The sequence below is a fragment of the Bombina bombina genome, chromosome 5 (genome assembly GCF_027579735.1).
Source record: "Bombina bombina isolate aBomBom1 chromosome 5, aBomBom1.pri, whole genome shotgun sequence".
Lineage (NCBI taxonomy): Eukaryota > Metazoa > Chordata > Amphibia > Anura > Bombinatoridae > Bombina > Bombina bombina.
This window is the reverse complement of record NC_069503.1, coordinates 319,724,429-319,750,692: the sequence shown is the minus strand read 5'-3', so window position 1 is coordinate 319,750,692 and position 26,264 is coordinate 319,724,429. Positions and strand designations below refer to the sequence as shown.

Sequence of the window (26,264 nt, the reverse complement as noted above, 5' to 3'; positions counted from 1 at the left end):
CTTATTCATTTTGTATGGTTATGCAATTTATATCAATATTTGTTATGACTCTGGGTTGCCATGATGCTGTTTTGACGCAGCCATTATGTCAAAGCAGTCCGTCTTGCGTCATTCTCGAAGCATTGTTCTCGCATCATCTTTGGGGCCCTTTTTCCTTCATTCAGTTTCTCTGTCTCATTGCCTTAGTATTGAGTTTATCTTGTGGGTGTGTCTTGAACTATTATTTTTGGATATCTAATTCTGGCTTGAGACTTAGACCTCCTTTGACCATTCTTCTGCCTGCTGATTCCACTCTGTCTTTTGCCCGATTGGTTCTGACCTTGGATTTCCCTGACTAAGCTTTTGGACTCTGATTCGGTTTTCTGTGACTGTTTGGTTTGACCCCTGGCTTGTCAACTTTGCCTTGACCTCCCCAGTCAATTCCTGGTATTTAGCTCCTTGCTATTCTCCTGGCACTAAGTCATCCTTCTCAAGGGTCCTATCGCTACTATCCCAAATATTTTTCATTATCACTCCAATGCAGGGATAACAAGACTACTGGCCAGGATTGGTTTGATAGTGAAATATCTTAAGGATCCTAACAATATGGTCAATTATTTAATTACTGTGCTCTCATATCACCAGTACTCCATACACTGCAGCAATTAAACAAGTAGAGCTAACATACCGCACTGTGCAGCAATTTAACATGTGTATCATAATTACCTAACACAGTGCAGTAGTTTTACCCTACCTGACATACCCCATTACAAGTAGTACCCCACATAGTGCACCCACTCAGCAGAGATTTAAATTATAATAAGTAGATATTTATTGCTTCAGCTCTCCAAGCTCTGATGCTCTCTGGTTACTAAGGTTCATGTGAGTAAGAAAAATACTCTCCTCCAAAGAATCTATTTTCCTGGCAGTGAGTAACGGCACCACATTCAATTGTACCCAAATCACTGAGCATATTTAACTCAACTTGACACAGAAGCCCAATCAGCAGGGTGGAGCTTAAAAAAACAACTAGGCACAAACCTTGTGGGGCTATGCATAAAAACAGTTATGTGCTAAAGAAACCATAACACCCTACCCCCAAGAACTTAAGCTCGTATATTTCTTGCAACCAAAAGTCTGACATGTAGGGGTTATACGGGATCACTGTATTGTAACAAAAATAATTAAATCACTCATTTGGGGGTGTATAAGTGGGAAGCCATAATAAAATAGAACTACTGTACCTTTCAAAATGTTGTACCCCCCTTAAATCCTGCTCCCTAGGCACAGACCCCTCCTGTTGGATGACTTTACCTTAATGAGAGCTGTTGGTTCATTTCCTTCTTCTACAACAGTGAGATTAGCTCTTCCTTGTCTTTCATTGTTCCGAATACCAGTGGCAACTTGTGAAGCCTTGAGCCTCTCATATTTGTTACATTTGCTACCACACCACTGATAAATGTCCTAAGAAAAAGCATAAATAAGTAAATAAATGCACACATAGATTGCATACATTTAGTAATGATTTATTTTCACAGATTACAGAATACAAAGTACAGTTTATTGAGCTTGTCTATATTGTTTCTACTGTTATGTTAAATGCAGAACAGACATTACAATCACAAATTGGTGTGCTAGTTTGTATGCATGTCATTTTTCTCAATATATGATAATCAATACAATAATATCAACCAATCGGATATAAAAATACTACTCCCAAATATGATATGGTGGTCATTCTTTAGCATCAATTTTAAACAATTTAACTTTAATTTCCTCATTCCTCTGTATTGAGATAAGAAGTGGGTCCCATAAGATCCTTCTTATATTTATTTACCTATCATTGCCATAACATGGAGTTGGTAATTGTGATACACAGCGAGGCAAAAAATATTCAGATATGTAATCACATGATCTTGGTCCATGTAGATTTTTACATTTTATTTTTATTGATATTTTCATTTATTTTATAGTAAGTATTTATTTAATAATCAGATATGTAAGTCAAAATGAAAGTTTATTATTCAGAGCTGCGGAATCTGTTGACGCTATACAAATACCTGATAATAATAATAATAATAATATATTATAGCATACAATTAAATAATAAAAAAAACTTTCCAATTTGCTTCTATTATCAAATTTGGTATCTTGTATTGAAAGATAGCTTCCTTCCATGACAGAATACTTAAGTAGGCTCATAAGCATGCACATGTAGTGAACTGTATGGTTGCAGTGTTTGCACCAATGTTTGTAACAATGTTTGTAACAATTTTATATATGTAGAGCCCCATTTATTAACCTGCAGGTGGACAAGGTTTTTTCGCAGCGAGCTAGGCAGCATGCTGGTGGAATTTATGACTGAGCAAGCAAGCACCTGTGCAATTCTGCCTCAGGCTCTTGTGCAACCAATTGTACAAGAGCAGAGGTTGTCAATCACCCTGGACAAATCAGTCCAGGCAGTTTTAAGTCTGCCACCTCTAAGGGAGCAAAGAAGTTGAGAAACAGCGGCCCTGTTACAAGAAACTAGGAATTGATGAGGCTCTATAGATGAGATGGTTCATAGAATTGAATCCACAGCCATTTGCCAAGTATAACCACATCATTCATTATGTTATAAAGTGCCTTTACTAAAGAAAAAGTGAGCTGTTGAATTAACTGCATACAATGGCATAGAAAAGTCTCAAGTGTTAGTGAATCTAGCTCAATAAGGTTTTGCCCTATTTAACGTTGTTCTAAATATAAATATATATATATTTATTATTATTATTATTATTATTATTATTATTAATTTTCTTATTACTGTTTTTTGTAATAGCTTTTTTTAAAATATCAATTTATCTATCTATCTTTCTGGTATTACTTTTCATTTCAGTACATTTTTATATTTAAAATAAATCAAGCACAAGCAATGTGCTTACTGTTATGGGTGTCCGAAGGGAAGGAGTAGGCAAAACCTCCTAACTGTCGCTATTTGGGAGGGATAGTCCCTAATTCTGAGCTCTGTCCCGCTGTTCCTCTGTCATATGTCCCTATTTGCAGAATTTCCCTTAGCTCCACCCACAGAGCACCCACCCATGCCCAGGAACTGCCCAGACTCACCTACTCACCACCCAGACACATCCACAATCCCACTAACTAACCACACCTGATCCCACCTTTCTTAAAACAGCTCCACCCACAAAAAGGTTGATGGGTCCTCATCACCCTCCTGAGTCCCTGACTCAGGCACACATTTTTGGACGTATGAATGCCCCACATCTTAGCTCTTTATAGCATAGTATAAGCACCCACTTGATCTGCTTATTTGGTGATAATTTTTAATATAAGATGCAGCTCATGTACAACAAGCAACTCACTCCTGTTGAAAATGTTACTATTGATATTACTTTTTTTCTGACACATAGGCCTCTATTTTTCAAGCTGTCAACCGCAAATACGCTGGAATTCTGCAGAGTATTTGTGGCGAGCCTGATTCGCCTTATTTATCAAAGGCTACAGACCGGCAAAAGTAGAATTTAGTGACGTAACATACGATCCGCCAGACTCAGTCCGACACAGATCGATGCTTACTTCACTACAGATGTTCCGAACGCAAGTTCGGCACAATCTACCTACTTTTGGAATTTATCTAAGAACTACCAGGTACGCTCGGCACTATTCCGGCCCAGCATACCTGGTTTTCAATCCGCCGCCCTGGAGGTGGCGGATGCCATAGGAATCAATGGGAGTCTGACAGCAGCAAAAGCTCATGTTCGCTGCTGCTCGATATCCCATTGATTTCTATGGGAATGTTTACACCTAACACCCTAACATATACCCCGAGTCTAAACACCCCTAATCTGCCCCCCCCTACACCGCCGCCACCTACATACTTATTAACCCCTAAACCACCGCTCCCGGAGCCCATCACCACTCTAATAAACTTATTAACCCCTAAACCGCTTCTCCTGGACCCCGCCGCAACTAAATAAAGTGTTTAATCCCTAAACTGCTGCTCCCGGAGCCCACCACCACCTACATTATACATATTAACCTGTAATGTTACTCTAATATTCTCTTAGAGCAAATAATGTGCTAAACGGTTTAGGAGCACAACTGCAGAATTTAAGACTGTAATTGTATATATCTAAATGTAAATAGATTTGTTTTGTATCAGCTCCACGCCAAGATGCACTATGGGGAAAGTGCAAACTGCAGCAGGGAAATTAATTTAGTCTTTGAATCCCCTAGAGGGTTGTAAGAAAGTTAGAATTAACCCTTGAGTATAATCCAGTGATAGATTTGAAAGAATATTAACCCAGCAGGAAGTGTGCTCTAAATCTGCAGACTTTTGGGAAACAGACAGAGACTATTTCGAATACTCAATTAGAAGCAAGAGCAACCGTTAGGCAGGAATATGACTGAAATTACTTTACAACACAGTGAGGAAAACTTCTTGTTATAAGTATAGTCTATTAGATAATTCTCTTACTGTGACTCCGGATGCTGTGCTAGGTATTCCTGTGGCTGAGCTATTACAGAGATTGCAGGAGTTGTCCCTGTGTGTAACGCTTCTCCTAAGCGCTTGTGTGCTACTGCGTCTGACCCTAAGATGGCTACAATGTAACTATTAGTTATATTGTAGCTATCTTAGGGTTTATTTTACAGGTAAGTATTTAGTTTTAAATAGGAATAATTTAGTTAATAATAGTAATTTTATTTAGATTTATTTAGATTTATTTAAATAATATTTAAGTTAGGGGGGTGTTAGGGTTAGGGTTGGACTTAGGTTTAGTGGGAGGAGTTGTCAGTGAAGCAGGTAAGGCTGCGGTATTGCGGTTAGCTGTTCCGTAGTGAGACAGAGTGAAATAGTCCTGTCTGTTCCTGCACAGTTACCAGATTGAGTTTTGGTATGTCCTTGCTGCTGAGAAGGAGGTATAACAATATTAACAGCCAGGGTTAACGGACTCCTGAAAGTTTATAAGTAGTTGAACTGTCCAAATTACAAAGTTCCTTATTGCATGCAAGACATCAGATAGATGCAGAAGGAAGTGTTAAAGATAACTCTTCAGTTGTTAGAATTAGCTGTAGAATATATGTAATCCAAAATGTTTAGAGAGCTTAGAGAAACAGCAGCTCTGAAACTGCTATACAAAATACTAAGCACAGAGGCCTGTGATCTCAGGTGTTTTATTAGTTAGGTAGGCAGGATAAGGTGAAACTGCGCTGGGTCCTAAAAGGTACAGGCTCTGACATAACCCCTAAACCGCCGCTCACGGAGCCCACCACCACCTACATTACATTTATTAACCCCTAATCTGCCCCCCCTACACCGTCGCCACTATATTAAATGAATTAACCCCTAAACCGAAGTCTAACCCTAACACCCCCCTAACTTAAATATTATTTAAATAAATTTAAATAAAATTACTATTATTAACTAAATTATTCCTATTTAAAACTAAATACGTACCTGTAAAATAAACCCTAAGATAGCTAAAATATAACTAATAATATTTTTATTTTTTTTCCCCACACAGTTGGGTTACTAAACCCACAGAAGACACTTTTATATATTTTTATAAGCGAATAATAAGGCACCTAGAAGATCAATAATTTAAATTAAATGGGCACTATTAAAGGGTAAGAAGGAAGTAAAAATTTAATTTTATTTTTTTTTTCCTCTCACTCAGGGTAATTATATAATATCCCTATTGTAAGTGAACAATAGGGATTTTAGAATATTAATTATTGAATTAAAGGGGCACTATTAAAAGGGTAAGAAAGTAGTGATAAAGGAAGAAATTATTTTAGAGTCACACTAAACACAACCTCAAAACACTATTGATAACTTTCACACAAAGAAGTAAATTAATTTTATGTCACTAGTTTTTTTTTTTTTCCCTCCTTTCCCCAAGGCCTGACCTCCTCTCTTGATTTCTTTTTTGGAAATTCTTAAGTAAAGTAAAAATGATAAATATTGCATCTTGGAATGTGGGTGGAATTAATTCCCCCATAAAAAGGAAAGCTATCCTTAATCAGTTAAAAAAATAGGTAAAGTAGATCTAGCTCTGCTACAAGAAACTCATCTATTAGATAAGGAACATGAGAAATTGAAAAGAGATTGGGTGAAAGAAGTGGTTTTCTTATCATATAAAAAAGCTAGTAGAGGTTTGGCAATTTTATTCAGTAAATCATTGGAATATGAGATTAAAAAGATAATTTACGATCCACTGTGTAGATATATAATAATATCATTGGTCATTAACAATATACAAACAACAATATGTAACATTTATGGTCCAAACGAGACCAATTGTTCATTTTGGGAAAAACTGTTAAAAGTTTTGCTTAAATATGTAGACACTAATTTAATAATTGGTGGTGATTTTAATTTATCTCCAAACTTTGTCTTAGATAGAAGCAAGAACACTGTAGGAAATCAAAAAAAGGGATCTATTAAAAGAGGGAAATATGATAAAAAAAACGGTAAATTTATTATCGGAGACATTAGGATTAATTGAAGCATGGAGATATAAAAATCCAACACAAAGAGAATTTACGTATTATTCAAAAGTGCAAGATTCCTTTTCTAGGATTGATTTCTTTTTGATCTCTAAGGCCTTATTAACACATATAGAGGAAGTAAATATCAATGAAATTGTTATCTCGGATCATGCTGTAATAGATTTAAAATTATCGCTAGGTGGGAAACGTAATGGAACAATTAGTTTTAGATATCCAAAGTTTTTATATGGATCGGACCACTTTAGAGATCATATTAAGCAAAAATGGAGAGAATATTTAGACCATAATCTTAGGAGCTGTCAAAATAATGAAACCATTTGGGAGGCTGGGAAGGCGGTAATTAGAGGTGAAATAACTGCTTATGTATTAAACTACAATAAAGAAATAAATAGACAATATAAAGAATTAAGTGAAAAAACAGCACACTCATATAGCCAATTTATAGAAGTTAGATCTGAATTTTGGAGGAAAAAATATATGGAGGACAGAAAAGCATTGGAGGTACACTTAAATCAACAGGCTATAAGAGACATTAGGAAAGAAAAAGGGAAACTATATAGATTTGGAAATAGATCGGGTAAGATTTTGGCCTCTATAGTAAAAATACAGAACTCGACGAAACAAATTTTATCTATAAAATCTAAAGAAAAAATATCAATTAAAAATTCTGAGGTAGTAGAGGAATTCAGAAAATATTACTGTAAGCTATATACTTCTGAGAGTACTAAAGAAGAAGGAAAAAGTAAACTTTTTATGGACGAAACTAAAATCCCAAAGATTTCACAAGAACAACAAGATTCTTTAAATTCTAAGATAACCTTAAAAGAAGTTGAGGAAGTAATAGTGAATTTATCCCTAGGTAAAGCTCCAGGACCTGATGGTCTTCCGGCAGAATGGTACAAAAGTATGAAGGATCCTGTATTAGATATAATGACAAATTTATTTAATGACTACCTCAGTGAAAATATAAAGCCCTCGACAGTGTTTTCTGTGGCTAATATTATAGTAATCCCTAAAAGTGGGAAAGACCCACAATGTGTTACTTCATACCGTCCAATATCCCTTCTTAACCAAGATTACAAGATATTGACCAAAATACTTTCTAATAGATTAAAAATTTTCCTTCCAGAATTAATACATAAAGATCAATCTGGGTTTATTCAGGCGAGATCATCTAGTAAAAACATACGTAAGGTTCTTCACATAGTAAATTATTTCTGGCTTTTGAAACAAAGGAATAATGAGTCGATTCCAAACACTCTGTTGTTGGCCTTAGACGCCGAAAAGGCTTTCGACAGAGTCGAATGGCCTTATTTAACATCTTGTTTAACAGAATATAATATAAAAGGCCCATTTAATAACTTCATCAAAAATGTTTATTCAAAAGCAAATGCATCAGTTATTGTTAACGGTGAAACTTCAGCTAGATTCACTATGGGTAGGGGAACTCGTCAAGGATGCCCCCTATCCCCTCTTTTATTCAATTTAACTTTGGAACCTTTGACAACTAAATTAAGAAATGTGTATACAGGTATAGAAATAGAGGATAAAAAATACCATCTCTCGATGTACGCAGATGATATGTTGCTTTTTATTCAAAATCCTGAGATACACTTAACTAAGATTCTAGCTGTTATCTCTGATTTCGGTGAATTTTCAGGTTTTAAAGTAAACTATACAAAATCAGAAGTACTATGGTTAAATAAAAGAGATATAGAGGTTTTAGGAGAATTGCCATTTATAGAGGCACTAAATTTTATAACTTATCTAGGGATTGATATATCCCCAAATCCAGAAAATTGGTATAATTTAAACTATGAGAACATTTTTGTATCTTTGGAAAAATCACTTAGAAGATGGAATTCATTACCCGTCTCGTTAATGGGAAGAGTACACATAATCAAAATGATGATTTTACCTAAGTTACTATATCCCCTAAATATGTTACCAATATTAATACTCAGAAAAGATCTGGAAAGATTAAACAAGATTTTTACTAGGTTTATTTGGAAGGGAAAAAAACCACGTATTAGTTTAGAAATATTAAAGCAACCAATGCTACAAGGTGGTTTAGGGGTACCGGATGTGTATCTATATAGTCTTTCATCGCTAACTAGAATAGCTATAGAGTGGTTAATGGGTACCGAACAGTTTTCTGAAAGTACCTTGGAAAGAATAGCAGTAAAGGGAATAAGTAAAGCATATGTATTACATATGGACTTGAAAGATATTGATAGTGTAATTAGGAATAACATCATGTATAGAGATATTTTGAGAGCATGGCATTTCATCAGTAAGTTTATGCACTTTCCAATTAAAGGATCGATAAATTTACCCATAAATGGAAACCCAAATTTTAGACCTGGTATGAATTCTGTTACATTTAGGGAATGGATAAAGAAGGGAATATATAAGATAGGAGATTTATTAAGCCCATTGAATAAATCAATATATACATTTAAGGAGCTTCAATGTAAATTTGGTTTATCTGATCAACATCATTTTGCATATAACCAAATAGTTCACTATATAAAGGAGATTATAAGTAAATTTCTCGATACCATATGGGATCCACACCCCCTATATTTTATGATGGAGAATTATAAAAAAGAAATATACTCTTACTCAAAATTATATAAGAAACTAATAGACTTGAACCTATTTAGTATAAAGGAGAAGATTATTGAGGGCTGGCAAAGAGAGGCCTCTGTAAATTTGGAAGTATTGCAAATAGAAAAAAGCTTGAAAACTATTATGACAACTACTCATGACTCATACCTTAGGGAATCGCAAATGAAAGTTCTACATAGATTTTATATAACCCCTAAAATGGCATCAAGATGGTTCAATTGTAAAAGAAACTGTGTTAAATGTAATTTGTATGATCCCAATTTAAAACATCTGTTTTGGGACTGTCCGAAAACTGGTCAATTTTGGGCAAAGATCAGTTATTGGGCATCTAGGATTTTAAAATATAAGATTAACCTGAATTTTTTGAATATTTTACTTATATGTAATGAGCAGGTTAAACAAGAAAACACTAAACTGTTGTTTATGATAATTCTTATAGGGAGAAAATGTATAATGAAAAAGTGGTTATTAAATAGAGGTCCCAGTATGAAGGAGTTCTTTAGGTGTATGTTAGAACAATTGAATATAGAACTATTTGATGTATTATACGATAAGGATATAAGAATAACTGAGTTTAATAAAAAATGGGGAATCTTTATTAACAGTTTAGATCCTCAGGAAAAAAATAGAATCTTGGCTCCACTTAGAATATAAGAGGCTTGTACTTTGATTCCAAGGTGAAATCAGTAGTTTTAGGGCTATATTTGTTCGAATTAGGCTCTGATAGGGAAAACTACGTGAGGTTTAGCTATACCTTGAGGAAGGGTTAGGAAGCTTTATTTAGTTAAGATAAATTAAATTAAATTTGTAAGAGGTTAAGAGTAAGTGATATCTAGTCTGGAACTTATAAGATTGTGGTCTAAATTGGTAATAAGAAATTACTTCTGAAATAACCAGAAATTTACTTCACTTTAACCTTGGTTTAAAGCATGTATATTGTATGTGATGTTTTAAGTATAAGAGCTTTTTTATGGAATTGTTGAAATTGTACGTAATTAAATGTTCAGGTGAATTATTGAATATTTTATGACTTTGTATTTTTTATGAATTATATCAATAAAAGAAATAAAAAAAATAAAAAATAAAAAATATAACTAATAAATACATTTTAGCTAGCTTAGGGTTTATTTTTATTTTACAGGCAACTTTGTATTTTATTTAACTAGGTAGAATAGTTATTAAATAGATATTAACTATTTAATAACTACCTAGCTAAATTAAATACAAATTTACCTGTAAAATAAATCCTAACCTAAGTTACAATTACACCTAACACTACACTACAATTAAATAAATTAAATTAATTAACTACAATTACCTACAATTAAATACAATTAAATAAAATTAACTAAAGTACAAAAACAAACAAACACTAAATTACAGAAAATAAAAAAATAATTACAAGAATTTTAAACTAATTACACCTAATCTAAGCCCCCTAATAAAATAAAAAAGCCCCCCCCCCCCAAAATAATAAAAAACCCTACACTAAACTAAATTACAAATAGCCCTTAAAAGGGCTTTTTGCCGGGCATTGCCCCAAAGTAATCAGCTCTTTTACTTGTAAAAAAAATACAATACCCCCCAACATTAAAACCCACCACCCACACACCTAACCCTATTCTAAAACCCACCCAAACCCCAATTAAAAAAACCTTACACTAACCCCTTGAAGATCACCCTACCTTGAGCCGTCTTCACCCAACCGGGCCTAAGTCCTCATCGAAGCCGGGCGAAGTGGTCCTCCAGAGGGGCAGAAGTCTTCATCCAATCCGGGCAGAAGTGGTCCTCCAGATGGGCAGAAGTCTTCATCCAGGCAGCATCTTCTATCTTCATCCATCCATCCATCCATCCTTCATTCATCCAGGAGCGGCTCCATCTTGAAGACATCCGACGCGGAGCATCCATCCAGACTGACGACTAAGGACGAATGACGGTCCCTTTAAATGACATCATCCAAGATGGCGTCCCTTGAATTCTGATTGGCTGATAGAATTCTATCAGCCAATCAGAATTAAGGTAGGAAAAATCCTATTGGCTGATGTAATAAGCCAATAGAATTGAAGTTCAATCCTAATGGCTGATCCAATCAGCCAATAGGATTGAGCTCGCATTCTATTGGCTGTTCCAATCAGCCAATAGAATGCAAGCTCAATTCTATTGGTTGATTGCATCAGCCAATAGGATTTTTCCTACCTTAATTCTGATTGGCTGATAGAATTCTATCAGCCAATCGGAATTCAGGGAACGCCATCTTGGATGACGTCATTTAAAGGAACCGTCATTCGTCGCTAATTGTATTTAATTGTAGCTAATTGTAGTTAATTAATTTAACTTATTTAATTGTAGTGTAGTGTTAGGTGTAATTGTAACTTAGGTTAGGATTTATTTTACAGGTAAATTTGTATTTATTTTAGCTAGGTAGTTATTAAATAGTTAATAACTATTTAATAACTATTCTACCTAGTTAAAATAAATACAAAGTTGCTTGTAAAATAAAAACCCTAAGATGGCTACAATGTAACTATTTGTTATATTGTAGCTATCTTAGGGTTTATTTTACAGGTAAGTATTTAGTTTTAAATAGGAATAATTTAGTTAATAATAGTAATTTTATTTAGATTTATTTAAATAATATTTAAGTTAGGGGGGTGTTAGGGTTAGGGTTAGACTTAGGTTTAGGGGTTAATTCATTTAATATAGTGGCGGCGGTGTAGGGGGGGCAGATTAGGGGTTAATAAATATAATGAAGGTGGCGGTGGGCTCTGGGAGCGGCAGTTTAGGGGTTAAACATTTTATTTAGTTGCGGCGGGGTCCGGGAGTGGCAGGATAGGGGTTAATAACTTTATGTAGGTGGCGGCGGTATAGGGGGCGGCAGATTAGGGGTTAATATGTATAATGTAGGTGGCGGTGGGCTCCGGGAGCGGCGGTTTGGGGGTTAATAACTTTATGTAGGTGCGGCGGAGTCCGGGAGCGGCGGTTTAGGGGTTAATAACTTTATGTAGATGTGGCGGGGTCCGGAAGCGGCGGTTTAGGGGTTAATAACTGTATGTAGGTGCGGCAGGGTCCGGGAGCAGCGGTTTAGGGGTTAATAACTTTATTTAGTTGCGGGGGGCTCCGGGAGCGGCGGTTTAGGGGTAAAACAGTATAGTATAGCTTGGGTGCTTATTGACAGGGTAGCAAGAAAGCTGAAAAAAAGCTGAAGAGCAGCGAGATCGATGACTGTTAGTTATCAGTCCGCTGCTCATCGCTCCGTACTTGGTGCACGGCTTTTTGACAGCTTTTTTGATAATTTTGGAGAGCGTATTCAGGTCCGCGGCAGCGATGTTAGGCGAACTTAGGCGAGCGTATTGGGGCCGTCAAATGCAGGTAAGTTGACGGCTTGATAAATAGGGGCCATAGAGTATAGCACAATATTTGTATTGCTATTGTTTTATTAATTTTATCTTTCCACCCCCCAGAATGTGTGTTTTTTTTTTTGCAGATGTCCATGCTTGGTGCTTTGCTGAGAAAATTGTTTTACATGCCTCATTGCATTTTACTAAACTGAAAGTGCAGTGAGGAAGAAAATATGAGGAAGAAAATATTTGCAGCTGGAGTGAAAGATTATAAGAAATTGATTATTATGCAAATTATGTTACTTTCTTCTGAATTTCAAAGTTCAGCCTGTCAAGATGGTATCGTGGTTATAAACAAACCTTTATTTGCCTGCAGAGGCACAAATTGAAGTATAAAGAACAAGACATTTCCAAGGAATTTATAATACCATAAAATAAGCGAAGACAAAATAATTTACAGTAAGTGTAGTACAATTCACCTCCTTCATTATAAGCCCATAAATAAATAAAACATATATAAATTACAACCAATTGGTTGTGCAGCAATAAAGAAAGAGTTGAAAAAATAATAAGCATTACTTAACACATACCAATGAATATCTCATTTTTTAATGTAAAATTATAGGAGATCAATTGCAGGCTCTAGGATTTGCATTCTAAAAATAATATTTTCAATAGGTTTTATGTTTACAACGTTGTAAAAATACTACAGTGAATGAAATTAAAATAATTTGTGCATTATTTTATCAGTTGTTTATTAAGATATATATATATATATTTGTCAGATGAAAAGATACCTGAGATTTGTGAAATCACACAGGAAACTCTGCATGTACACTATACAACTATATGGCCAAATGTATGTGGACACCCCTGCTAATTATTTAGTGCAGGTGTTTTCACATCCATTACTAATAGGTGCCTAATTTCCATCCCATAGTCATGAAAGTATATTGGATCATACTAAAGAGTTCATTGACTAACACAAAAATATATATCTAGAATTTCATTATAAAAATAGTAATACATGGTTGTGCTTCACATTGCAGTTCCTCAGAGGGGGATCACGATGTGAAATGCGACCCCATCAGAGGCGATTTTGCTTAAAGGGACATTCAACCCAAAATTTTTCTTTCATGATTCAGATAGAGAATACAGTTTTAAACAGCATTCCAATTTACTTCTATTATCTAATTTGCTTTATTCTTTAGATATCCTTTGTTGAATAAATAGCAAAGCACATGTGTGAGCCAATGACACAAGAGATCTATGTGCAGCCACCAATTAGCAGCTACTGAGCCTATCTAGATATCCTTTGCTGAAAAGCATATCAAGAGAATTAAGCAAATTAGATAATAGAAGTAAATTTGAAAGTTGTTTAAAATTTTATGTTGTTTCTAAATCGTGAAAGATAAAATATGGGTTTCACGTCCCTTTAATTTTTAACTTGCTCACTATGTTTTCATATTATTTACTGGAGACCTAATAATGTTTTCTTTGTGACAACCCTGGCAACTAGGAAAAGGGATTAGTGGGGGAGGGAGCTTTTTGAACAATATTGTTTGATTTTCTCCCCTTATAATATAATTAGCATTTTTAAAATAATGTAAATGGTCTATCTAAACTTACCTTTGTGAAACATATTGTAGTGTCACACAGGTCTTAGGCTGTTTTTGTTAATGTGCTGTTTATTTTATTTTCATTTTAATTAAAGTTAAATAATTAGTACTTTCCTAACTGTCTAACCGTACCTTTAGTGTAGCCTTCTCTAGTGCATCCTCTGCCCCTTTACCACTTTCTGTTGAGGAGGTACTGCAATGCTCTGTCTTTGGTCCCCTTCTCTTCTCATTCTATACGTCATCATTAGGTTCATTGATAAAGCCCCACAGGTTTCATTATCATTTGTATGCTGATGACAGCCAAATTTACCTCTCTGCACCAGACCTAGCTCCTTCTTTGCTAATGTATGTCACTAACTGTCTTTCTCATGTCTCATCCTGGATGTCCTCTCATTACCTTAAAGGGCCATAATACCCAAATGTTGAAATACTTGAAAGTGATGCAGCATTGCTGTAAAAAGCTGACTAGAACATATCAGCTGAATATCTCTATGTAAAAAATAAATATATTTTACCTCAAAATGTCCTAAGTATTCAAACCCCATTGCAAAGGACTTTAAGCATCAAATCAGTTTGTCTGTCCCAGGACAGCTAAGGGAGTGAGCTTTCGTGCACACTTATTTTATTTCCCTATTCAGTTTAAGGAAGTTTACTATGAAATCTCATGAGAGTTAAGTAAAATCTCATGAGATCACAGTAAATGAGTTCATTACATCAGCATTGCTGATGGTGATTGGCTGCTGTTCATTTCTTCATTATTATTTTTTTTACCTGCAGCTGGGCAGCAGCTGTAGTATATTTTTTTTACACAGAACTTACTCTGCTGAGCTGAAGAAATTGTGAGGTAAAATATCTTCTTTTTTTACATAGAGATGCTCAGGTTATATTTTCCTGTCAGCTTTTTACAGTTATACTGCATCATTTTCAAGTGATTTAGCATATGAGTATTATGTCCCTTTAAGCTAAATCTCTCCAAAACTGAGCTCCTTATTTTCCCCCTTCTTCAAAAATCTCCACCCTTAATTTTTCTATAACTGTTGATAATTCCATCATTACCCCAACCCCACTTGCCCGATGTTTTGGGGGTCACACTTAACTCAGATCTTTCTTTCACTCCTCACATTCAGTCTTTAGCCAATTCCTGCTGCTTCCACCATAAAAACATCTCTAAAATTCAACATTTCCTTACTCAAGGCACAACTAAGATTTAAATCCACTCTCTCATCCTTTTCCACCTTGACTACTGAAACTCCACCCTTTCTGGTCTCCCTAGCTGCCATCTAGCTCCTTTCAATCCATAATGAATTTTTCTGAAAGGCTCATCTTCCTTACATGTCACTCTTCATCTGCTGCACCTCTTTGCCGATTCATTCACTGGCTTCCTCTTGCCTCCAGGATTAAACAGAAAATTCTGACTCTGACATACAAGGCCCTCAACTGTACTGCTCCCCCTATAGCTCAGACCTTGGGGCATATTTATCAAGCTCCATATGGAGCTTGATGCCCGTGTTTCTGGTGAGCCTTCAGGCTCGCCGGAAACACAAGTTATGAAGCAGCGGTCTAAAGACCACTGCTCCATAACCTGTCCGCCTGCTATGAGGTGGCGGACAGAAATCATCAGAAATCAACCCGATCGAATACGATCGGGTTGATTGACACCCCTGCTAGCGGCCGATTGGCCGCAAATCTGCAGGGGGCGGTAATGCACCAGTAGTTCACAAGAACTGCTGGTGCAATGATAAATGCAGAGAGTGTATGCTGTCTGTATTTATTGATGTGCAGTGGACAAGATCCGCAATATTGGATCATGTCCGCTAGCACAATGATAATTCGGCCCCCTTGTATCCAGATACTGTCCTTCCCATCCCCTTCGATTTGCTCATGACCTCCTCCTCTCCTCCTCTCTTGTTACCTTCTAACATTCCCATCTGCAGGACTTCTCCAGACTGGCCACTATATTGTGGAACTCTCTGCCCAGCTCCACAAGACTCTCCACTAGTTTTGAAAGTTTAAAGTACTCCCTAAGCACTCTACTGTTCATACACCCTACACTAACCTTTACTAACCTGAGTTCCTCTCCTCCTTTGTTACCCCCTTGAATCCCCTTAGCATGTAAGCCTATGAGCCTTGCTGTTTGCAGATCACATTCATAAGAGCTGACTATAACAGGGAAACTCTTGGCAGGGACTCTACCCATTTGATCACTACAAATGTTACCTTGCATATCATGTCTATGATTATAGCGCTTCGGATTCTGTTGGCGCTATACAAATAACTGTAATAACAATAATAATAATAATTAGATATATTTACATGTTTGTGCTAGTCTGCAATTCTGTGGATGCCTCATGCCAGTCTCTTGTGGCTCAATGGAATGATTTTAACCACATAAAAGAATCTACTACATTTTTTCTTTTATGCATTCGGTTCATTCATTAACTTTTTAAGACAAATTAATGAATATGGAGAATAAATTGTTTTCTAACATTCATCTAAAAACAAATGCATATGTCTATTAATAACTGTGTTGAAGGAGATAGATTTATAAGAGTTCTGGTGAAAGAATCAATGACTGTACAATAAAATGAAAGAGAGCAATTTTGCTGTATTTTTAGGGCTATATTTTGTATAGGCGAGTTTGTAAAGAAGAAGAGTGAGACATGATTTTTCTAGTGGGAAAATAGAGTGAATTTGTGAGGCTTTCTGTAAGAACAGGGATTTTTGATATTGGAATTTAATTCTGACCAATAGCATATTGGAGGTATGTAGGTTACAGAAGGTTCTATGTGAGTACCAAATACACACCGAGCTGGAGAAGATTCTGTTTAGGAGGTTAGGGTTATGTTCATTGACACATTTCGTATAAAACTATTTACTATATGTGTTGGTAATATATAATTCTGTATCCATGAGATAAATAAATATTAAGAACTTGGCTTGCTTACCGCACCAACATCGATTATAAAGCAGTCACCATTGTTGAAGCTGGACCAGTTAAATGTAACTTCTTTAGCTCTGACAACCCTCCTTCCTTTGATGTGCAGAAGTCGTTGTGCACTCACATCATTTGTGACTGCATGCTTGAAGCCTGAAGCAATACCGCCAGCCTGAAACAAAAATGTACTTGCTCAAATTGGTCACATTTATTTTAGCCAGCTTTATTAGCTTGCATTATAATTATATTTACATTTATATTATATGTTAATTAAAATATTTTATGTCACTCAGTTATTTTTTGTGAATAATTAGGCCATTATGCAATGTTTGCATTATTTAGATAAAGAGTCCTCTCATATAGTTGTAAGGGTCTTGCCCTTACCCAAGATGCTGTAATAACTGTATTAAAGGGACAGTCTAATACAGAATTTTATTGTTTAAAAATATAGATAATCTCTTTATTACCCATTCCCCAGTTTTGCATAATCAAAACGGTTTTATCAATACAGTCATCGATGTTGCGGTTATTTGGGATTTTCCCAACTTTATTTATATTATTTTTCATCTGTTAATGTCCAAGAAATAGATAGATTTATACCTCAACAAACAATATCTCATAGAAAGTTATTTTTATATTTATTTGTTATAAAAAAAAAATCTGTTATATGATACTTTCACATAAATTAATGTGTATTTGTATTTCTAGAAGTCATGATATGCTTTTATCTCATATTTAAAAAAAAGGGAAATTAATGCTAGAATTTGTAGATATATCTTTGAACATACTTGTATGTATGTATATATATATATATATATATATATATATATATATATATATATATATATATATATATGTATGTGTGTGTTATGTCAGAAATATTTTTCAAAGATATTTACATGTCCATAAATTACTTTTTTTTGTTCTAAACAATGTTGTCTTTCATATCTCTGTGTTTATTTATACCACTGTATATATATAATGTAAATTTATGATTATTCTGAGCAGGAATAATTGCAAATATAACATGTAATCAGAGTATCATATGTATTTATTTGCAATCAATGAATATTTTAAGAGCTAGACCAGTTTTCTCTCTGTACCTGTGTAACCCCTCCTGATTGCAATCTAGTTTTAAAAACCACCACTTCACAGCTGTTAAAAATTATGGGCTGGCATATAAGATGACATTTCTTACTGAGAAATAGATTCAAGAGAAGGAAGAAATACACTTAAAATAGCATGACAGTAAAGAGGTTATTTTAGTTTCTGCTGTATCTGAATCATGGCAGTTTAATATTAGGTGGGCTATCCCTTTGAGCTATCAGTTTAAGATTATATTGAATCAAACTTCAATTCAAATTTTAAAATCCTTGTCTAAAATATTACACTGTGTGTCCTAATGTCAGCATTAATCTTTATCTTTAATTCTAATTTCACATATACATACTTTCAAAGTATAATACACAATGTAACAAATGGCACTTACAAGTTCTGATGAGTGATCAATGACACAAGTATCGAGCAATTTGATTTGTTAGTGATAGTTTAAAATGTATATTTGAATCAGATTGGCTGATGTCATAAATCATGTGATTATGCATATTCCAATCAAAAGTGGTTGAAAAAAATCACTAGTGTGTGGGGTGTTTAGGAGTTTGCATCATAATTGGTGCGAAAAGTGTTGAGTCAAAAGTGGAGAGTGGGACTTGTATTACATGGCTTAAACATGGTGCGCATAGATTTTTCACAAAAAATAAAAAGGAAGTTAGCTATATTATGTTGTGTATTTCATTTTTATCTCTATATCTATTAGTGCGACAAGTTTGGGGCAAAACTTTTCAACACATTTGTAGAAATAATATTGTCCCCTTGCTTTGTAGTGAGAGACAAATTTGTAGCATAATCCATAAGTAGTAATGTATTTTTCATTTTTATCCCTATAAAAGGGTCAAATAGAGTCAAATCTGAATTTGAAACATCTGTAATGACGCAAGCATCAATCTGCATCGGATTGAGATTGTGGGATTATATATATTACGTCACAAATTTCAAAATTTTCCAATCTTGATGCTTTGATAATTACGACAGATCAATCTCGTGACAAATACAATGTGGATTTCAAGCGTATTTTCAGTTGACACTTTGATAAATAGACCCCAGAGAGTGAACACTTTTATATATGTACAGTGAGTGTGTGTCAACCTGCTATAACTTGTTCCTCAACTCCATATTAACTAAATGCAAGATAAAATCAAGATTAGTTATATTTAATGTGCTCCAGATTAAGAGTTAACTCAGAATATTCTAGCAGTTTATTCTGCCTAAGCAGTTTGCTTAAATTTACTAACTGGATTGCACAGCTGGATCATATAAGGACGTAATTGTTATTTTTGTGCTGCTGTTTGTAGTAAAGAGTGACTCTCAGCTCTGGATCAGATAAGAAATTAACTGTTAGTTTTGTGCAACTGTTTGTAGTAAAGAGTGACTATCAGCTCTGGATCATATAAGGAACTAATTGTTAGTTTTGTGCAACTGTTTGTAGTAAAGAGTGACTATCACCTCTGGATTATATAAGGAAGTAATTGTTAGTTTTGTGCAACAGTTTGTAGTAAAGAGTGACTCTCAGCTCTGGATTATATAAGGAAGTAATTGTTAGTTTTGTGCAACTGTTTGTAGTAAAGAGTGACTATCAGCTCTGGATCATATAAGGAACTAATTGTTAGTTTTGTGTAACTGTTTGTAGTAAAGAGTGACTATCAGCTCTGGATTATATAAGAAAGTAATTGTTAGTTTTGTGCAACTGTTTGTAGTAAAGAGTGACTATCAGCTCTGGATCATATAAGGAACTAATTGTTAGTTTTGTGCAACTGTTTGTAGTAAAGAGTGACTATCAGCTCTGGATCATATAAGGAACTAATTGTTAGTTTTGTGCAACTGTTTGTAGTAAAGAGTGACTATCAGCTCTGGATTATATAAGGAAGTAATTGTTAGTTTTGTGCAACAGTTTGTAGTAAAGAGTGACTCTCAGCTCTGGATTATATAAGGAAGTAATTGTTAGTTTTGTGCAACTGTTTGTAGTAAAGAGTGACTATCAGCTCTGGATCATATAAGGAACTAATTGTTAGTTTTGTGTAACTGTTTGTAGTAAAGAGTGACTATCAGCTCTGGATTATATAAGGAAGTAATTGTTAGTTTTGTGCAACTGTTTGTATTAAGGAGTGACTATCAGCTCTGGATTATATAAGGAAGTAATTGTTAGTTTTGTGCAACTGTTTGTAGTAAAGAGTGACTATCAGCTCTGGATTATATAAGGAAGTAATTGTTAGTTTTGTGCAACTGTTTGTAGTAAAGAGTGACTATCAGCTCTGGATTATATAAGGAAGTAATTGTTAGTTTTGTGCAACTGTTTGTATTAAGGAGTGACTATCAGCTCTGGATCATATAAGGAACTAATTGTTAGTTTTGTGCAACTGTTTGTAGTAAAGAGTGACTATCAGCTCTGGATTATATAAGGAAGTAATTGTTAGTTTTGTGCAACTGTTTGTAGTAAAGAGTGACTATCAGCCCTGGATTATATATGGAACTAATTGTTAGTTTTGTGCAACTGTTTGTAGTAAAGAGTGACTATTAGCCCTGGATTATATAAGGAAGTAATTGTTAGTTTTGTGCAACTGTTTGTAGTAAAGAGTGACTATCAGCCCTGGATTATATATGGAACTAATTGTTAGTTTTGTGCAACTGTTTGTAGTAAAGAGTGACTATCAGCCCTGGATTATATAAGGAAGTAATTGTTAGTTTTGTGCAACTGTTTGTAGTAAAGAAGAGTGACTATCAGCTCTGGATTATATAAGGAAGTAATTGTTAGTTTTGTGCAACTGTTTGTAGTAAAGAGTGACTATCAGCTCTGGATTATATAAGGAAGTAATTGTTAGTTTTGTGCAACAGTTTGTAGTAAAAGGTCATGTATATATGTACCCCTAATCTGCTGCCCCTAACACCGCCAACCCCTATATTATATTTATTAACCCCTAATCTGCCGCCCCCAACGTCGCCGCCACATACCTACAATTATTAACCCCTAATCTGCCGACTGGAACTCGCCGCCACTATAATAAAGTTATTAACCCCTAATCCGCCTCACTCCCACCTCAAAAACCCTATAATAAATAGTATTAACCCCTAATCTGCCCTCCCTAACATCACAGACACCTAACTTCAAGTATTAACCCCTAATCTGCCGACCGGACCTCGCCGCTACGCTAATAAATGTATTAACCCCTAAAGCTAAGTCTAACCCTAACACCCCCCTAAGTTAAATATAATATTTATCTAACAAAATAAATTATTTCTTATTAAATAAATTAATCCTATTTAAAGTTAAATACTTACCTGTAAAATAAGTACAAAAAATAAAAAAAGAACTAAGTTACAAAAAATAAAAAAATTATTTACAAACATTATAAAAATATTACAACAATTTTAAGATAATTACACCTACTCTAAGCCCCCCTAATAAAATAACAAAGCCCCACAAAATAAAAAAAATGCCCTACCCTATTCTAAAATAAAAATTGAAAAGCTATTTTTTACCTTACCAGCCCTTAAAAGGGCCTTTTGCGGGGCATACCCCAAAGAAATCTGCTCTTTTGCCTGTAAAAAAACATACAATACCCCCCCTCCAACATTACAACCCACCACCCACATACCCCTAATCAAACCCAAACCCCCCTTAAATAAACCTAACACTAAGCCCCTGAAGATCTTCCTACCTTATCTTCACCACGCCGGGTATAACCGATCCGTCCAGAAGATGGAGCCGGAAGAAAGAAGATTGAAGATGCCGCTTGGATCAAGACTTCAGCCGGATGATGGACCTCTTCAGCCCCCGCTTGGATCAAGACTTCAGCCGGATGATGGACCTCTTCAGCCCCCGCTTGGGCTTGGATGAAGACTTTAGACCCTCTTCTGGACGGATCGGTGATACCCGGCGTGGTGAAGACAAGGTAGGGAGATCTTCAGGGGCTTAGTGTTAGGTTTATTTAAGGGGGTTTGGGTTAGATTAGGGGTATGTGGGTGGTGGGTTGTAATGTTGGGGGGGTATTGTATGTTTTTTTTTACAGGCAAAAGAGCAGAATTATTTGGGGCATGCCCCGCAAAAGGCCCTTTTAAGGGCTGGTAAGGTAAAAGAGCTTTTAAATTTTTATTTTAGAATAGGGTAGGGCATTTTTTTATTTTGGGGGCTTTGTTATTTTATTAGGGGGCTTAGAGTAGGTGTAATTAGCTTAAAATTGTTGTAATATTTTTATAATGTTTGTAAATTATTATTTTTTTTTTGTAACTTAGTTCTTTTTTTATTTTTTTGTACTTTAGTTAGTTTATTTAATTGTATTTATTTGTAGGTATTTGTATGTAATTAATTTATTGATAGTGTAGTGTTAGGTTTAATTGTAGATAATTGTAGGTATTTTATTTAATTAATTTATTGATAGTGTATTGTTAGGTTTAATTGTAACTTAGGTTAGGATTTATTTTACAGGTAATTTTGTAATTATTTTAACTAGGTAGCTATTAAATAGTTATTAACTATTTAATAGCTATTGTACCTGGTTAAAATAAATACAAAGTTGCCTGTAAAATAAATATTAATCCTAAAATAGCTACAATGTAATTATTAATTATATTGTAGCTATATTAGGGTTTATTTTACAGGTAAGTATTTAGCTTTAAATAGGAATAATTTATTTAATAAGAAATAATTTATTTCGTTAGATAAAAATTATATTAAACTTACGGGGTGTTAGTGTTAGGGTTAGACTTAGCTTTAGGGGTTAATACATTTATTAGAGTAGCGGTGAGGTCCGGTCGGCAGATTAGGGGTTAATACTTGAAGTTAGGTGTTGGTGATGTTAGGTAGGGCAGATTAGGGGTTAATACTATTTATTATAGGGTTTTTGAGGCGGGAGTGAGGCGGATTAGGGGTTAATAACTTTATTATAGTAGCGGTGAGGTCCGGTCGGCAGATTAGGGGTTAATAAGTGTAAGTAGGTAGCGGCGACGTTGGGGGGGGGGGCATATTAGGGGTTAATAAATATAATATAGGGGTCGGCGGGGGTTAGGGGCAGCAGATTAGGGGTTCATAGGGATAACGTAGGTTGCGGCGATGTACGGAGCGGCAGATTAGGGGTTAATAATAATATGCAGGGGTCAGCGATAGCGGGGTCGGCAGATTAGGGGTTAATAAGTGTAAGGCTAGGGGTGTTTAGACTCGGGGTACATGTTAGGGTGTTAGGTGCAGACATAGGAAGTGTTTTCCCATAGGAAAAAATGGGGCTGCGTTAGGAGCTGAACGCTGCTTTTTTGCAGGTGTTAGATTCTTTTTCATCCCAAACTGCCCCATTGTTTCCTATGGGGGAATCATGCACGAGCACGTTTTTGAAGCTGGCCGCGTCCGTAAGCACCGCTGGTATTTAGAGTTGCAGTGGCGGTAAATATGCTCTACGCTCCCTTTTTGGAGCTTAACGCAGCCCTTCTGTGAACTCTAAATACCAGTGGTATTTAAAAGGTGCGGGGGAAAAAAAGCATGCGTAGCTAACACACCCCTTTGGCCGCAGAACTCTAAATCTAGGCGTATATAAATAGTGCGTTTTTACCATAGTCTCAGATATGGCTCTTAGTTTCAGATTTTTTGGTTGAATAATAATCCATTCTAAACAAAGTGTATAAAAATAATCAAATTGATATAAACCAATTGAAACTTTGCATGAAAACCCGAACAGAAGCGTTAACAACTTAAAGGGACATGAAACCCAAAAATTTTCTTTCATGATTCAGATAGAGAATACAATTTGAAACAACTTTCCAATTTAATTCTATTATTTAATTTGCTTCCTTCTCTTGTTATCATTTATTGAAAGGTTTATCTAGGCAAGTTCATGAGCAGCAGAGAAACTAGGTTCTAGCTGTTGATTGGTGGCTGCATATATATATATTGAATGTGATTGGCTCACCCATGTGTTCAGTTAGAAACTAGTAGTGCATTGCTGCTCCTTCAACAAATGATACCAAGAGAATGAAACAGATTAGATAATAGAAGTAAATTAGAAAGTTATTTAAAATTGTATTCTCTATCTGAATCATGAAAGAAAATTTTGGGTTTCATGTACCTTTAAGTGCTAAATCAAATATCTTATAAAAAAAAGTTTCACAGTTTACAGACATAAAAATGTATGTAATTGCAATTTATTTATACAATACAGTATAGCTAAAACCATACACAAACACATGTTTCTTTAGTAAAAATTATGTTATAATATCAGTTGTAGCAAATCACAATATCATTTGTAGCAAAGTAAAAATATCACTGTCCTTATGAATAAAGTCTCAGCAGCAGTATGTGAAAAAAACATTTCAACATATGCATATATAGCCTTAAACCAGTACAACTATAGCACAAACCTGCTAGGCTAGAAAAAAGCCTCCTCTACTCTTTTTGTCTATGTAATCCATTCATAAAGCTTCAGAAGCAGCTTCGTACACCTTGTGGTGTAGGTTCACTTATGCAGGACCAAACTGCAAATCAAGAAGTTGCAGTCATAAAACTGCAGTTTCCTAACATCTATAGTGGATTAAAATCACCCTGGCCTGAACCAACCAGATTGATTGACAGTCCCTGCTCTTGCTAAATTGGTTGTGTAAAGCAGCACACCACACGGACAGGTTGCCTGCCAGGGAACATTTTCACCTACAGCTTCTTCAATAGGGTCTTATGTGTGTGTGTGTGTTAAATGTAGTAAACACAGTACCTGGTATTTAATTCCACTTTTGAAATGCCCAAGAAAAACGTTAGACTCATGTTCTTGCAGTTCTCTGTATTGAACAGGAATTCCTTTAAGATACTCATCCAGCTGAACAGTAAATATAACTGCAGCTGTACTCTCATCTTGAGTACATTCACTTCCTAAAAGAAAAATATAACAATAGTGACAATAGTTATTATAGTTACATTGTGAGGCATGTGCATGCCAGCTCTAAAATTTGTTTTAGTGCCAGAGTTTAAAGGGATAGGAAACATATTTTTTTTGTTCATGATTCAGACAGAGCAGGCAATTTTAAGCAACTTTCTAATTTACTTCCTATTATCATTTTTTCTTCGTTCCCTTGGTATGCTTTGTTGAATGAGCAGCAATGCACTACTGGTTGCTGACTGAGCACATGGGTGAGCCAATGACAATCAGTATATATATATATGGAGCCACCAATCAGCCGCTAGAACCAAGGTTCTTTGCTGCTTCTTAACTTTCCTAGATAAACCTTTCAGGAAAGGATACCAAGAGAAGAAAGCAAATGAAATAATAGAATAGTCATCTCTATATGAATCATGAAAGAAAAAAAATGTGAGTTTCATGTCCCTTTAAGTTTTCATTTAAAATAAAAAACCAGGAAATTCTAGATAATTAATACTTGCTTTTAAAGAAAATCCAAAACTAATTATTAATTTCTTAATTATCCACTGCAATTTCTATCCCAGGAAGAGTAAACTGACACTTACCAAGCCAATAGTGAAGATTAAATGCCTTTCCAAAGGGTCTTTTTATTGTGTTCAGCACTATGTATGCATCTCCAACATAGAAGTTCCCATACAAATTTTCTGGAACTGGCACTAACTCCATATTTTCGATTCTCCAAATCTGTAAATCTTTGTCTCCAGCTTTAGTAAACTCTTTGTGTTCTACAACCATGATTTCTAATAGACTGAATGTAAATGATATTAATGAGCAGAGAGTCTATAAAAAGTACAGTTCTGAAAGCAACTGTTTGCTTGACTAATAACTTCAGCCTGAAGAGGAAAAACATTTTATTCTTCAGAAAAAGGCGTTACCTTATTTCATTACACCTGCAGCTTCTCAGATCTTTGCCCTGAACCAAATCCATTGCATAACATATAGCAACTCAGTTGTTTCATACACACAATGTTGACGCTATTAAATATCAAATATATATATTTAAATAATAACTGAATGTATAAGTATTGTATTATCACTTCACAAAATAACTGCCCTGAATTCACTGAACCAGACAGAAATTGTGGTGTTTAGACAGAAATTGTCATTAAAGGGACATGAAACCTACATACGTTTCTTTCATGATTCAGATAATGTATGCAATTTTAAATAACTTTCTAATTGATTTATATCATCTTGTTTTGTTATCTTTATATCCTTTGTTGAAAAGTATACCTAGGTAAGCTTA

At 35.0% G+C, this 26,264-nt stretch overlaps 1 protein-coding gene across 2 annotated transcripts in view; it reads right to left on the bottom strand.

Moving 5' to 3' along the window:
* LOC128659318 (scinderin-like) overlaps positions 1-25,753 on the bottom strand; it is a 105,901-nt gene extending 80,148 nt beyond the window's left edge. The window contains exons 1-4 of one of the 2 annotated variants that reach the window (XM_053712984.1): positions 25,560-25,753; positions 24,818-24,968; positions 17,023-17,184; positions 1,294-1,443 (exon numbers count right to left, since the gene is read on the bottom strand). In XM_053712984.1, coding sequence (XP_053568959.1) covers positions 1,294-1,443; positions 17,023-17,184; positions 24,818-24,968; positions 25,560-25,753 — 657 coding nt within the window. Of the gene's footprint in view, positions 1-1,293; positions 1,444-17,022; positions 17,185-24,817; positions 24,973-25,559 lie in introns of both variants that reach the window. The other variant, XM_053712983.1, reaches the window with a different exon arrangement.
* Between the last annotated feature and the right edge of the window lie 511 nt (positions 25,754-26,264).